Source organism: Pollachius pollachius, assembly GCF_949987615.1.
Source record: "Pollachius pollachius genome assembly, chromosome: 20".
In the NCBI taxonomy this organism is placed as follows: domain Eukaryota; kingdom Metazoa; phylum Chordata; class Actinopteri; order Gadiformes; family Gadidae; genus Pollachius; species Pollachius pollachius.
This window is the reverse complement of record NC_136953.1, coordinates 10869327-10885131: the sequence shown is the minus strand read 5'-3', so window position 1 is coordinate 10885131 and position 15805 is coordinate 10869327. Positions and strand designations below refer to the sequence as shown.

The following is a 15805-nucleotide window of genomic DNA, read 5'->3' as shown; positions in this document are numbered from 1 at the left end:
ATAAATAAGGTAACATTTCCATTGAAAGGTGGATTGTAAGAAACCCAGTTTGTACAAGTAAACGATTTGGCATATTACTTACATATAACTTGATTGTAACTAAAAAAAAGTCTTGTTTCATGTTTACAGTCGACATTTTTTTTCACATGGTGAAGTGGAGTTGATGTTCTAACTAGTTCTACACCTGTCTAAGAAGGTTGGGTACAAATTTTAAAAAAGCTGGCAATCAGTGGTGTAAGGACACTAATGCATTAAGCAGCTAGAAAATGACATGCATAATTTAATTAAGAGTATACATACTGTATCAAGTGTGAATGCAAACCGTTTATTTGTGCAGTAATAACATAGTAAACAGTCTGCAATTTGTCAACTCTTTTCAAATAATTACAATATTACAAAAAACCTTGTTAAGACTTGTGCTCTGTGTTTCGTTAGAAATTAGGTAAAATATAAACAAACTTGTAGGCGTGTTCCCTGTACAGCATTCAATTAAAAGTAGCCCATGAACAGGGGAGGGGAATGAGTCCTTACCCCAAGTGAAGGAGTTCAAGTATCTCTGGGTCCGGTTCGTGACTGAGGGGACGGTTGAAGATGAGTGAGACGAGTGATCAACAAAAGCCATCGCAATCACAGAAAAGAAGAACGGTAGATGACAGGGAACCTGGTGGTCATCTCTGATGGGTAATCTTTTGTTTCTTGTCCCTTTGAGGTTTTTCCAATTTAGCTCCCGTTCGCTTCTGGAAAAGAAATATGCGGTGAACTAGGTTTCGTGATTGCAGAGGAAATACAACGTGCAGTTCCCGACACATACAACAAAATATCGTTCAATAGTAAGATGTATCAAAATCTCTTTCGGTCACACTGAAGTCAAAATCCTTTAATCAATTATGAATTTGATCTCCTGTTCCCAGTCTTTGCATACCAGCGTCCACAACATTAGTTAATTTTCAGCCTGAGACGTACTCAAATAACCTTTCCTTTACACTAAATCCTAATTTATGGAACACACCCAAACATAATGAAAAACACAGAAATGGGATCTAAAAGCACGACTGTAAAAGCTGGTCGTTTTCTCTCCATTTTAAACGCACACCCCGGTCTCCCCTTCTTGCCCCCCCCCCCACACACCGAGACCTTTCTCCGGTGATGGGGGGGTCACCCTGTTAAACCCCTCGCCCTTTTACCTGCCAGAGTGGCGCCGTGCTGCTGCAGCTGGCTGGTGAAGAAGCGCTCCCGCTGGGACACCTGCTCGTCCCAGGCGTCCAGGATCCTGCGGCACTCGGGCGGCTCCAGGTTCAGGGTGTCCGGGTGGGCCTCCTCGATGTGGGCACGGACGCCCTCCAGGCTGTGGGAGTAGAGCAGGTCGCCGCACACCATGCACACCAGCAGCTGGTTCAGCGGGTCGTGGTCCATGAGGTAGCGGCTCCGCCACGCACCGTCCGAGACGGAGCCCAGGTCCTCGCCGCCGCCGCCGCCGCCGTGGTCGGCGTCCAGGAGGCCGCCGCCGCCGCCGCAGCCGTGGTCGGCGAAGCCATGGTCGGGGTCGCCGTCTGGGAGGGGGACGAGGACACACGGGTGTAAACCTTGATGTAAAGGGGTTACGTTCAAGGCAAGGCAACTTTATTTATATAGCACTTTTCCTACACGAGGCAGACTCAAAGTGCTTCACATCGATTGTCAACAAACATTGTCATAAAATAAAATCAAATAATACCAGAAAATAGATAAATAAATAAAAGAAAACAAAGGCAATGTATTTAAGATTTAGCAGAAAGCTAATGCAAGCATAAATTCACCTTCTAGCGGGACAGTGTCGCTTGAGTACGAATAATAGCCCATTTCAGCATCTGAGGTCGAGCTGTGGAAGAAAAGAAAGAAAAAAACAATGTAAAACATTTTTAGGCTGCGCTTCTACAAACGTAGGGAGGTTTATCTATAATATCCAGGGCTGCTTGCCTCATAAGATGTTCCGAGTCCTCATAGGCAGGGTCACAATCTCCCGGGTCCTATAAGAACACGCAGAAAACAAGGTGAGCCGAGGGTTTACCGAGAGGAACAACTACTTGAGACGGGATCAACTTGGAGCCCCTACCTGGTTCTCGGTGTAATGGGGCCGCTCTTGGTCCTTAGCGGGCCTAATGGGCTTCCAGTTGCCAGGCGCTCTCCTTTGGGACAGCTCCCGGTCTCGGATGGCCTTTCTCGCTCTCTGCTCCTTCTTCTTAACCCTCCAGTACTCCCTCTTCCGCCTCAGGAACTCTTCCTGGGACTCTCCCGGGATGGGCTTCGGGGGGGCCAGGGTGCTTAAGGGCACCAGTTTAGCGGGGCAGGCCTGCGCGAGTTTGGGCTTCGGGGGCTGAGCGTGAGTGGGCTTCACGGGGCTGCCGTAAGAGGAGTTGCAACCTGAGGTCGGAACGAGGGGTTCAATGGGGAAGAGGTTGATGCTGGACAGCGGATTGTCCGGGGGGGTGAGAGTAGCAAGAGCCGGCGCTGCGTTGCTATTCTCGTGCACGGTCCACTTCCTCACTCTGGACTCTTCGGCGGAGCGCGTCGCAGGCGGTGGCTTCTCCACCAGACGCAGCTCGGCGTCCGACACCCCGTCAGACGAGGGGCCGTCGACTTTGCTGTCCGCCGTTGCGCTCTTGTGGCCCTCTGACCCGTCGGGGTCACAGGACGTGCCGGAGGGCTGGGCGTTGACCTCGCACCGGCCCCTGCTGGGTGAAGAGGTGGAGCTGCAGACCGGCGGTTTGACCTGGAGCAGGTCGGGGGAGCGTCCGTCGTTGGACGCGGTGGGACTGACCACCAGGAGCGTGGGGATGCTGTGCACTGCGGTGAGCGTGGCGGTGGGGGCCTTGGGCTGCAGGGAGCGTTTGGCCAGCGGACTCGTCTGGCTTTTGCCAGGCGGGGCGTTGGTGACCGAGAGGGGATTCAGAGTCTAAGATACAAAAAAATAACAGTTTTTCAAGCTTAATCTTGGTGATTGTTAACAGTTCAATGATCGGTGCACTCAGAACATGACAGAATATGTCACTACTCCTAGATTAAGTCCAATGTGCTCTCACGCCTTCGTATTCATACCTTCCATAAAAAGCATATAACCTCAATTCATTAAGATGCAATTGTGAATATAAGCAGATCTACATCCGTATTGTGAAAACTGTGCATGATGTTTTGAAAATAACATCATCTTGAATGCATGGGTCTGGACACTCAACATACCTGGATGGTGTTTTGGGACGAGAGCCTGCTGTTCTGTCTGTGACCGAGACCCCCCTTCTGCCTGGCTTTTGAGCGAGCTCTCTGCTGTCTCTTCTTCAGCTTCCAGTACTCCCTCTTCTCCTGCAGGCTGTTGCCACAGCTCATACCGCCCTCCACTCCCACAGGCTCCACGAATATCGGTCTTCTGAACGGTTGCTGTGGGGCAGATGGCCGAGGCTGCGGTAGGCATCGTGAAGGCGGCGCCACCGGTTGCGCCCTTTGTGACTGCGACTGCTGTGTGGCGGGTGAGTGGTGCAACCTCGGCGGCTCTGAGGAACAACAATGCTGATGGTGATTGCCCGACTTTTTGGTGCACAGCCTTTTGGCCCGACGTAGGGGAGACAACGTTTGCATCGGACTCCCCTCGCCTAAGGCAGCGGGGCACTGGGGGTCCTGGGTTGTAGAGGACAGCGGGGGGGAGGATTTGCCAGTCTGGGTTGAGGCATAAGGGTAAGGGTCTTGCGGACAGGCATGCCCCAAGTCATCAGGGTCTGCCTGCCAGCTTTTGATCTGCAGCGTAAGGTTGGCAGCCAATGGCAGCTTGTCGTCTTCTTCTCCTCCTAGGGAAGCCTCCGGGATCTCGGATTTCATCTCCTGCACCAAGTGCTCATCTGAGACGTAATCCTCTCTCTCGGTTTTACAAGGAGGCGGCTCTGTTTTTATATCGGCGGGCTGACATTCAGTCACTGTGCTGAGGGATTCTTCCAGCAGTTTTTTCATGGAGGCCACGGCGAGAAGAGTGGTCGCCTGGGTTTCGGCACTCAGGGTTGGATCCGGCTCTGGCAGAGGCAAGGCCAGTGGAGGCGACGGCGAGGGGGCCAATTTGATTGGACAGATGGCTTGTTCAGGTGGAATATTTAGGTCAGTGGCTGGTACTGGTTCTCTCTCCACTTTGATCTGCTTCGCCTGCTGAGGATTAGGCACATTAACATTACAGGAGGGGAGGATGTTCATTTTCTGTTTGGCAGAATTCCTGATTTGCGTGGCAGTATTGGCCGTCATGGCCGACCGCTGAAGGGGCATCTGCTTGTGGGCCTTCCTCCGTTGCATGGCTGCGTCCCACGCCGGCAATAAGCCATGCTTCAGCTTAGTGGCACGGGCCGCCCTCTGCTCCCTCTTCTTCACCCTCCAGTACTCTCTCTTCTTGGCCATACGTTGCTCCTCGGTCAGCCCTGCATCCTCACACGGCGGCGGCGGCGGCGCCAACAGCGAAGAGACCGCCATCTTCATGACGCAGCCGCCGCCGACCCCCGTCGCTGACACCTCTGAACCGGCGGCCCGAGGAAACGGAGGGTGCGTGAGCGTGATCTGAGCGGCGTTGTGCACCGCCGAGCGGTTTGAGTGCGCCGCGGCTGATCTTTGAAAGTGTGTCCTGGGCCTGATGGACAGCAGTCGCGGAGGCTTGTTTGTGGACTGGCCGTCCCGCGGCAGCGTGACTCGGACCTGAGCCGGACGCAGCGGCGGGGGCGGACGGTGGCCGAGCCTTCCAGGGTACCCGAGCGCGGCGTCCCTGCTGTGACCCAGAGACCCGACGTGAGGCGGATGCAGTGAGTGCGTGACGATGCCATCGTCGGAGAGCAAACAAGAGGCCTGTTCGGCCTCGTGCCCCGCCGCCGCCGTATCCGTGGGAATCGGGGGAAGGCTGACGGTCACCGTCCCGTCCTCTTTGATGAACCCGCCAATGGTCTCCGAGGCATGGCTGAGCGTCCCGCCCATCGACCGGCCCCCCAGGGCGAGGGTCTGCGCCCGGGCTCTCCTCATCTCCTCCAGTATCTTCTGGTAGCGTTTGACTCTCCTCATCAGGGAGTCCTTCTCCTTCAGCTGGGCCTTCACCTCCAGGGACTGCTTGGCGCGTTGCTCCCGCTTCTTGATGCGCCAGTACTCCCTCCGTCTGGAGGCCGTCTGCTCGGGGGACTCGTTAGGGAGGACTTTGGGCACGTTCCGCGAATTATAGATGGCGGCGAGGGACGGGAATTTGACTCTTATGTTCCGTGGAGTGGAGAAACACTTCTGCGTTTCGATGAGTCTCTGCCGTGGCGTTCGGCATCTGGCGATCGCCCGATTGACGTTAGAAAAATAGGTGTGGTTTGAAAACTTCCTGGGGTGATCTATCCTGCGTTCAACCTTGACGTTAGGCGTGAAAGCGGGCTGTGTTTTCCTAGCGACCGGCGGGTTTTCTACTTTAATTAATAACGTGTTCTGATTCGGACTAGGCCCAACTGGGTTCAACCTGGCTGGCCCCGACTCCTCATTCGTTTTCTCCTCTTTCTTGACAAGTCGAGGCACAGAAGATGAATCAAGCGTCACTCGGGCGTTCTGCAGTAAGCGATTGGCAGGTGCCTCTCGAGGCCTGGGGCTACTAACGCTTTGTTTTGGGCACATACTATGTACAGAAGATAGGGGAGGGGGATGTCTGAGACCCACACCGTGCGACACCCCTGCCTTCTGCGTTACCGGCCTTAGGAGCGTTGTTCCTGTGAATTGTGTTCGCTCCCTGCTTTTCGTCGACCTAGCTGCCAGCTTCGCTCTCTGTTCCCTCTTTTTTATCCGCCACTGCTCTCTACGCTTGGCTACTCTTTCCTCCTCTGACACTGGGGTCACTCGTGTCTTATCAACACTGTCGTCGCTCCCGCTGGTTACCAAGGCACTCGTTTTGAGTCCGACCTGACTCGCTGCGTTCGCCGCTCCACTCCTCCCAGCCTTGAGAGAAGCGAGGTGAGTGGACGACGCGATTTTGAGGCCTGTGGTGATGTCAACGTTTAAAGGTTTCGGTTGATTGCATCCTACTTGTGGCTTTTGTTGTGCTTTAGGTGACGGTACAGCCGGCCTGTGAACACCCGGATGGGGTGTTGCTGTGGAGGAGCTGCCTTTTGTGGACATTTTGGATTGTAGCTGGCAAGCTTCCGTTGTCCCTGATGGGTGCAATGTTACTCTATTTGGAGGCACTGAGGGGGCACTGGTGTCCAAGGTAGTTTCACTGGATCTGGATTGAGGTGAGGTAATAGAGCCACCTAGAGGGCCTCCTGAAGATTGGCATTTCACTGAATCATTATCAAATGCACTGGTTCCATCTGCAATGTGACCTGACGCGGTAAACTGTGGCAAAACTTGGTTGAGTTTCATCGTTTGAAACCATCTCTCTTTTTGGCTTGGACTCATGTCCCCTGCATCCTGAACTGGTGTTTTCTCCTTCAGTGAGGCCGGAGAAACATTGACCACGTTGCCTGAATTCTGCTTCCTTTGCACTAGGGAGCTGGGGGCCGCCTCGCAGCCAGACGTCTGTGATGGGCAGACATCAGTGCCCTGCTGCTGCATTGCTGGCTTGCTGGACACCAGACCTCCAACGTGGTTTCCGTTCAGCTTCTGCCGACCAGGGCGTCCCTTTGTAATTCAGTTCATTATTCTGCTTTTGGTCAGTTCGAAATCATCCCTCCTACGAGGAGCACGTCCGAGCTACACATCACAAGCGAATGCTGGCCGTCTCTGTGATGTTTCTGCAGCTGACATCACTCTCATCATCCACATGGGTCCTGGGGGGCAGAGAGGAAAGGTGTTTTTTGTTGGTATAGCATGTATGCAGTCACACGTTACACCGTTTACACACTTAAGAGACTAGATATAGTCGATGGATTATTTGTTTCATCCAATTAACTGTGATATAGTTAGTGAAATGTGTTGTTTGAATATCATTACAATATTTGAATTATATACCATCGCCTATTATGGTTAATAAATAAAAACACATACACACGCGCGCGCGCACATTCACACACACACACACACACACACACACACACACGTGATGAGTGATGTTGATTCAGCAATCTATGCGTATTATTCGTTATAACAATGCAGACCGTAATAAATAGGCTATCAACGCTACATCTATGCCGTAACCGTTAATCATTGTGACAGAGGATTTGTATCCGAGGACCTTTAAGTGGGAGATTTTAACATGTGATCAAATTGCATGCTATTTCAAACATGCCATTTCAAATTCCAAATATCCAGGATTCAGTAGAATACGAGGGGTTCCTCACATTTGTTTGTGATAGCGAACAGGAACCAGGAAGGAAGCAGAGCAGCACTGTCCCTTTAAACCTGTCCTTTTCTATCGCCTATTCCATTTGTCGCTAGCCATTTCATTCTTTATACCTCTTTCCCTTGAATCCACAAAGCGATATAGTGAAAACCAACACGAACGCATAAACAAATGCCGATACGTACAGGACCCTCGATAAATTCATGCGTGATCTGTGTGCTATGGCTGTGTGTCTCTTGCAGCGGGCACAATGGACAAGATCGTCCTCCTCTGTCCACACAGACTGGCGCCTGTCTGTGTCCGCTCCCCGTCTCTAGAAAACGAGCTGAACGAGCCACGCTGTAAGACAAGCCGCTAACCGCACACGAGGACTGAAAAGACGTGGAAAAACATGCATATGCGTTTACCTTTTAGTTACACTTAACTTTCCGGGACAGTTTGTGAACGTTTGGACAGATATTCTGCCAGGACACTGCAGTAGCTACTTTCCGCGAGCCTGCCTTTCTCTATGTAGCTGCCTTGACAACGCTAGAAAGTACCAGGATGTGGGACCTTGATATGTGTGTGTGTGTGTGTGTGTGTGTGTGTGTGTGTGTGTGTGTGTGTGTGTGTGTGTGTGTGTGTGTGTGTGTGTGTGTGTGTGTGTGTGTGTGTGTGTGTGTGTGTAGTGCATCGCGTGGACATGTAGGCTAAAACCCTCATCTTTTTTTGAGAGCCCTCGCTTATCATCAAGGGACCTCATTTTATCCATCCGTGACAAATGATCAAAAAAATAGAGTAGGCCTACTATGGTAAGCACGCTGACGTTAATAGACTCCGGTTAATTTCACTAATACGGTACGCTGAAGGATTGAATGAGCTAAAATATTTTTAGACTGACACTAGGCGACACAAAGCGTTTGGTAGATGCACCAATTATGAATAATATTAATATCAACCACGTCAACAACAATAATAACAATGGCTGCGTTATAAATTATTGCATTTTTATCGGTTAATGGGGTCGTGGCCACACCACGTCATTGCAACTTGCAGTTGGACAAAGGTTCCCTAATTTGTAGGCTTATATTGAGTTGACTACAGTCCATATTTATTTAACGTATTTCATTCAAATGACCGCTAGTAGACCTACAAGCATTATATAATGTAGTAGGCTATTGGTTTTGTTTTTCTTAATATATGTACATTACAGTGTCTAACATGCTATGTGTTGTGTCTCGTTGTTATTTTATTACACGTCCATCCCTGTGCTATACGTGGTTTGACCTGATTGCGGAGATATATAAAGTATTAGTCCTACTCCATCTGGCCCCCGGGTGCGCGTGTCAATGCGTGAAAGCCGCTACTGTCTCTTTAAATTTACCCAGGAGCCCCTTAAGGAGCCCCAGGGGCCCCTAGTACGGCTCCCCACCCTGAAGACAAGCAGAACCTTAAAATACATACTGGAGGCCCGCTAAAGCGCTTTACAAACAAGAACAACACACACTCGCGGAGCCGAAGACGGACAGAGAACCGGTAAAAATACGGTGGCGATACATAAAAAGTTAACTTGGCTCCCCGAGCGGAGCGCATGTGGGGGGACGAGGGGTTCATTTATAAATACGGCACAGGCACCCAAAAGCGTTGGGTCCGTCCTCGGCTGCTCGCGAAAAACGGGTGCCGAATATAACATGCTATGTAACACTGCTGTGTGAAGGCGATTGGGGAGCCACAATCATATTCCAAAATATCAGCCAGTAATGGAAGAGAACGATACGGGGGAGAGCGATCCTGTGGACCTCCAGTGTGCTGAGCAGACAGATCTCGTCTCATTAATAATAAGCGGAGAGGAGGAAGCGACGCAAGAGGAGAGTGACCTGGGAAACTGTTCACTACTAGGAGGTAAACTAAAAAAAATACATATTGTTTATGTTTACTGTCCACACACCACAAGCCCGTGTGTCAAATCCACGTTCTTCCTGCCGGCCATTGTCAGCCAGAGTTAATCCGTGTCATGGACAATGCCATGTAGCAGCATGGCCCCTTGTCTCAGTGGCTCCTATAAACAAAGGCTAAATACCGTGCTGGGAAGACTTGCTGTGATGCACAGTCGCCACCCAGCGGAAGCTAGCGGTGGGAGTCACCGCCCATCATATGATGCCCGTAGAGGCAATGCGGAAACGCTTGATTCTTTTCTCTTAGGTGTAGCACACATATCGGAAAATGAAACAAAATGTATGTATTTCATGTGTCTGTAACGTTACCATTCATACACCGTTTTTTTTTTTTATTGCAAACACACTTATCCTTGACATCATGATCTGTGTTGTAAAATGTCAACCCTTAAAAAAATGACCAGTTCAACTCAGTGCAAACGGCTCTTCTGTAATGATCTGTTCCCCCCCCCCCCCCTCCCCCAGACGAGGACGACGAGGACGACGAAGACGGCGGCCTAGCCAACGGCCACGATGAGGACGAATCCCAGAGCAGCATGGCCACGCCCGCCAGCTCCCCCCACACCAGCTACTGGAGCGTCACCGAGGGTCCGGACCAGCCCCTGCTGCTCTCCCCTGCCCCGGGCCCCTCCGGCGGCGGCAAGGCCCCGAGGGCCCCGAGGGCCTCCCGCCAGGGCCTCAGCCGCATCCCGGGCCGGGACCACCGGCGCTACTACCACGAGTATTGGCGCAGCGAGTACCTGATGGACTTTGACCGGCTGCGGCAGGGCATGATCTGCATGGTGTGCGGCAGCTCGCTGGCCACGCTCAAACTCAGCACCATCAAGCGCCACATCCGCCAGAAGCACCCCGACTCCCTGCTGTGGAGCCCCGGGGACAAGGAGGTGATCCGCTCGGGCTGGGAGAGCCACCTGGGCCTGGGGGGCGCCCACAAGCCCTCCTTCCCCCCGGAGGAGGAGGGAGGAGAGGGTGTGGGAGTTGGGGAGCCGCTGGACCCTGTCGGACCCCTAGGAGCCCTGGACCCTGTCGGACCCCTAGGAGCCCTGGACCCGGGTCTAGAGGAGCTGTTTGCGCAGGATCCTCCCCCTGCAGCAGAAGCTTCCGCGACGGCTGCTGACACGGGTGGGTTGAGTTCCCCCCCCCCCCCCCCCCCCCCCCCCCCCCCCCCCCCCCCCCCACCGGAAACCCTGGTGAACGGTGTGGGTCTGGAGGCCGGGGGGATATTCTCCCGATCTCACACTTGGTGGCAGTGTGGGCTCGTCTGGTACTCCGGGAGCAGAGAGAGAGAGCGGCGCGGTCCTGTGCTGAGAGGGAGAGGGTGATGTAATGTTGGCGTTGTGTGGCTGAGCGACGTTCACCCATGGGAGAAGGCACAGGTTAACGGGGTTGTTTGATTGGTCGGCAATGTTGTTTTTTTTTGCGTGTTATCGTGCCCCGCGGGGCCAGGAGAAAGCAGTAACTATAGCGACACGGTGCAGGTTGATGTGAGGCAATCAATCACACACAAAACCGTAGAGCAGGGGTTTTCAAAGTATGAGAGAGTGAGCCCCCCCTCAGAGAACAAATTTCAGCTGAGCCCCCCCCCCAATTTTTTTTTCTAAATCCCTGTGTTTTGAAAGATCTTTTAATTATTTTACACATTTTAAACATCTCTGATCATATCTTAAACATCTCTGATCATATTTTACACATTTTAAAGATCTCTGATCATATTTTTTTGAAACATTTTTGACACATTTTAAACATATTGCAACTCAGAGATTGACCAGCGTTTCAGCATGGCTCTGGCCATTGAGCTTTTTCAGGGAGGACGAGGCCTTTAAGGTCTGCTAGAATTTAGAACCACCTCAGTTGATCCAGTTATTTTGCATGCTTACATGGCTGCAGCGCGCTTTGTAAGTGTGCCATAGGTTGTTTCATATCTGGCAACAGAGTGTAACAGCCAACAGTGAATCATAACAAACAGGCCAAAACATAACATTCTGACCGCGAAACGGGCATGTTAAACTTTATAATACTGGCTGTTGCATTGTCAGAGAAACCAGTATTTCAACTGAGCATCAACTGTTTCCTCAATCTCTGATGACCGATATCATAGGTATTTTATGGTTTGGCAGAGTACATTTGTTACATTTTGTACCCTTAACCCTTGACTCACACATAATGGTTTACGCAACCATTCTGATGCAACAAGGCTAGGACTGTTCTGGTGACTGGATGAGTTTAAATGTTTCCTCGGTTTTGCAAGTGTTTTATGCAAATACACAAGGTCACTTCTAGTTCCCTCCTTTTTTTCAAAGAATACCGGTCGTTTGTATATGGGCCACCTCACGTTTAAACACATTTACTGCTGTGGAGTCATTTAGCGATATCACCACCAACCAACTTACAGGGAGTTCAGAAAGACGGAATTGTGAAGATACTTCCATCTCGGTACCTTGAAGTGTCAGGGAGCGATCTCCGCCCGTCACGACGCCAGCCTTACACCGCCTTCACCCATCGTTGCCTTCTGCCTTCACAGGATCCATCGACCCCATCCCCCCGGCTCTGCACAACCCACCCCCCCAACAACCACTGGGACCAACCCCCTACACAAGGACGCCGGGACCCCCCCAACCCTCCAGCGACGAGGAGGAGGAGGAGGAGGAGGAGGAGGCGATGAAAGTGGAGACGACGCCGATGACGACGGCGGGGACGGGCGCCGAGGAGCCATCGGCGGGCACGCTGGAGCGCTACCTCAACGACTCGCTGCACGCCTGGTTCCGCCAGGAGTTCCTCATGGAGTACGAGGCGCCGCTGGCGGGCGCCGGCGCCAGCCGCCTGCTGTGCATGGTGTGCGGGGGACAGCCGCACTCGCTGCACCTGGACCACATCAAGGGCCACGTGCTGGAGCGCCACCCCGACTCGCTGGTGTACAGCGCCGAGGAGAAGCACCGCGTGCTGCAGGCCTGGGCCAACGCCCACCCCGGTGAGGGGGGGGGGGGGGAGCCGTGGGGGGTCGTAGAGGGGGACGGGAGGGGGGGAGATGAGGAGGAGGAGGGAGGTGGAGGAGAACATGGGGAAAGGTTGAGGAGGAAGAGGAGAGAGGGAGGGAGGAGAAGGTTGAAGAGGAGGAGGAGCAGGTTGAGGAGGATGGGAGATGATGAGGAGGAGGGAGGTGGAGGAGAACATGGGGAAAGGTTGAGGAGGAAGAGGAGAGAGAGAGGGAGGAGAAGGTTGAAGAGGAGGAGGAGCAGGTTGAGGAGGATGGGAGATGAGGAGAAGGAGGGAGGTGGAGGAGAACATGGGGAAAGGTTGAGGAGGAAGAGGAGAGAGGGAGGGAGGAGAAGGTTGAAGAGGAGGAGGAGCAGGTTGAGGAGGATGGGAGATGAGGAGAAGGAGGGAGGTGGAGGAGAACATGGGGAAAGGTTGAGGAGGAAGAGGAGAGAGGGAGGGAGGAGAAGGTTGAAGAGGAGGAGGAGCAGGTTGAGGAGGATGGGAGATGATGAGGAGGAGGGGGGTGGAGGAGAAGGAGGGGAAAGGTTTGTGAGGAAGATGGACAATCCGAATATAATCAATGTTTTGCCGAAGAAACGGCTTCTTCCTAACCTTTATTCGCATGTTGGTTTCCCCCCCGAGGAGAGTAGAGAACCGAAGCCCCATGGCTAACCCGAGTCTGATCCAAGGTGGCTGTCTGTTCACAGAAGAGGAGGCGGGGCCGTTCATCAAGTCGGAGCGCGACACCAAAGACCCCGAGGCCGGGCTCTCCCCTCAGGACGCGGGCTACCTCCAGGGGGGCTACGCACTCCCGCCGGGCCACGCCCCCCTCACTCAGGACCCCGGCGGCGGCGGCGGGCTGATCGGCGAGGACGGCATCGGCGGCTTCGGCGGGGCCGTGGCCGGGACCCCCGACCACCGGGGGCCCCGGGGCCGGGGGGCCCCCAGGAGGAGGCGGCTCCGCGGCGGGGAGCCGTGGCGGCTGCGGCTGGACTACCTGGTGGCCTACGGGCCCCAGGGCCGGGGGACCTACTGCATGGTGTGCTCCCAGGCCCTCGCCGAGACCAAGGTCAGCGGCTTCCGCCGGCACATCCAGGAGCGCCACCCGGAGACGGGCGGCCTGGGCCGCAAGGAGCGGGAGGCCATGGCGGCGGCGTGGACCAAAGAGTACCACGGCGACCACGTCAAAGAAGGTAGGCGGCGGCGCCGCGGTGCGCACGGCGCTCCACACGTGACTTGTTGTTGTTGTTGTTGTTGTTGTTTGTTAGCACTGTTAAATGATGAAATACCAACGCTATATATTTTCGACGTTTTAGGCGCCGCCATTATTACTTAGGATTACTTGGAAGCATTGGCAGCACTCACGGTAGTGCGCATTTAACATTTGAATCACCACATTGTGCAGACGTATCACTTAAAGGTGACACGTTATACCGCCGGGCGTGAGTGGGATTCGCTTTACAAGGGGTTTTGGAAACCGGCCTCTTCTGACATCACAGGTGGGCGTGTCCGCCTAGATGTCTGAGGGACAGATGAGCAGCCATTTGCTCCAGTCCACCGGGTAGGCTGGAAGCTGATCTATCCAGCACACATCTAGGCGGACACGCCCACCTGTGATGTCAGAAGAGGCCGGTTTTCCAAACGGCTTGTACCGGCTGATCCCGCTCACACCCGGTGGTATAACGTGTCACCTTTAAACCAATCCCAAAACAAACCATTCATTCACATATTCCCCCGGTTTGCCATACGGACCGTTAGCACCTCTCACCCGCTATGCCCCGCCCCCTTACCCCGCAGAGCTCCACCCCAGCGAGCTCGTGGCTGCCACGGCAACCGATGGCGCGGCGGCGGTGGGCGACTGGCCCTCCCCTCTCGCCGGCGGCGGCCACCGGGGGCGGCGGCGGCGGCGGTCGATCAAGAAGGAGGCCCCGGGAGGTCCCGGGGAGGAGGGGGAGCAGGGGGGGGCGGCGCCCGGCTCCTGCGCCGCCTCCTCGCGCCACACCCACTACCCGGGCAAGGACCAGCGGCGCAACTACCAGGTGCGCTGGCGCCTGGACTTCATGATGGACTACGACTGCCGGCGCCACGGCCTGATCTGCATGGTGTGCGGCTCCACGCTGGCCACGCTCAAAGTGAGCACCATCAAGCGGCACATCCAGCAGGTGCACCCGCAGTCGCTGGCCTACGACGCGGCTGAGCGGCAGCACGCGCTGCTCTGCTACGGCCGCGCGGCCGAGCGCTTCGTCCACGCCGACGACTGCTTCGCCAGGCAGGACCACGGGCACGGGGGCCCCGGGCCCGCCACGCCCACCACGCCCACCACGCCCGCCACGCCCGCCACGCCCACCACGCCCGCCGGACACCCGGGGACTTGAGACACAGCGGGCGGGCTGGGGGGGGGGGGGGGGGGAATGGGGTTGAGTTGTTTTTGTTGCCTGTTCCGGAAGGTTCTTACGGTGGGGATGCGTTCTGGAGGGAGGGGGTCCTCCGAGGGTGGGAGGGGGAGACTTGTGAGGCAGCTGGTAGGGGGTGTAGAAGTGGTGCAGTAGACGAGGGCGGAGATGGTTTTAAAGGACTAACGCTAACTGGGTCACACCGTCGCCCTCGTGTTATGCTAGCTCCGTGCCGGGGGGGGGGGGGGGGGGGAGGAGGGGAAAATACACAGGGCTCAGTTGTTTCTTGAGTCTTTACGTTCTCAGGAAGGTTGAACCAGAGTTTGTTTTTCTTTCTTGTAAAGATTGCCGGAAAATTATCATTTTTAAAGGTTATGTGTCTGAAGACAACACAGCACTTTTTTGTCACCCCCTCCCCCACCCCCACACCCCCCCGAAAAAAAAGGTTCCTAAATCCTGGCGGTCTTCTTACTTAATGCCAATTTAGCGCGAGACCGGGATTACAAAATATAAAAATATGATTGCTTAAGACAATGAATACCACCGTGCAGCCATATGACTTTTTGGCTTAGTCATGTGTTTTTATTTTCTGTTCAGCGTCGTCGATAGGGAGGGAGGGAGAGTGTACCTCGATTGTCAACCATCCACACCAATGTCTGTCGCTAAGCAGACAGTGACTCATCCTTTATGACACAAATCCATACCTATAGCCATGTCCCATAAAACCACCTTTGCTGCAAACTGCACACATAAAAGAAAGTCACACGTTGTAAATATGTTGAAAGTTTTAATTATGTTTCTTTTATACATGCACTTTTAGGCGTCCTGGTTTGTACTAAACAAGTTTTGAATATGCTCTTTCTACTCAACTGAACGCCAGTGCTAAAAGGTTGTTTATTTCTTTTTTGCATGAGGTAAGAATTCCGTTCCAACTTCGCCGTTTGTAAAGCATATGTTTTACAAAAAACGGTAGCATATGCAAAGAATATTGTACACAAACAAAGTCATCAAATGTCACTTTCCTACCAGGGAAAAGGCTCAACTCAGGGATGCTCAATATTCCATGTTCCAGCTATGCTATGAGATGTTATGTTGTGTTATTACAGTTTGTGGTCCATCACCTTTGAGACGCAGAGAGCACCAGGCCAGCTGTGACCTGCAGAAGTGTCTCACTGGCGACATGTGTTCATCCCCAAGCTTTTGAC

General features: G+C 53.6%; 2 protein-coding genes across 2 annotated transcripts; one reads left to right on the top strand and one right to left on the bottom strand.

Moving 5' to 3' along the window:
* Positions 1-306: 306 nt before the first annotated feature.
* Positions 307-7815, bottom strand: LOC307091499 (uncharacterized protein). Its single transcript, XM_079758498.1, has 7 exons — positions 7705-7815; positions 3217-6785; positions 2093-2932; positions 1957-2006; positions 1797-1858; positions 1185-1550; positions 307-737 (listed from the first exon to the last, which is right to left on the bottom strand). The coding sequence occupies exons 2-7, from the start codon at positions 6568-6570 to the stop codon at positions 721-723; spliced, it is 4689 nt and encodes a 1562-aa protein (XP_079614624.1). The 5' UTR covers positions 6571-6785; positions 7705-7815; the 3' UTR covers positions 307-720.
* Positions 7816-9036: 1221 nt separating this feature from the next.
* On the top strand, positions 9037-14582 carry zfta (zinc finger translocation associated; the record flags this gene model as incomplete). The annotated part of the gene is made up of 5 exons (XM_079758263.1): positions 9037-9178; positions 9697-10353; positions 11753-12199; positions 12915-13400; positions 14005-14582. 5 exons carry the CDS (start codon positions 9037-9039, stop codon positions 14580-14582), a joined length of 2310 nt encoding a protein of 769 aa, XP_079614389.1.
* Between the last annotated feature and the right edge of the window lie 1223 nt (positions 14583-15805).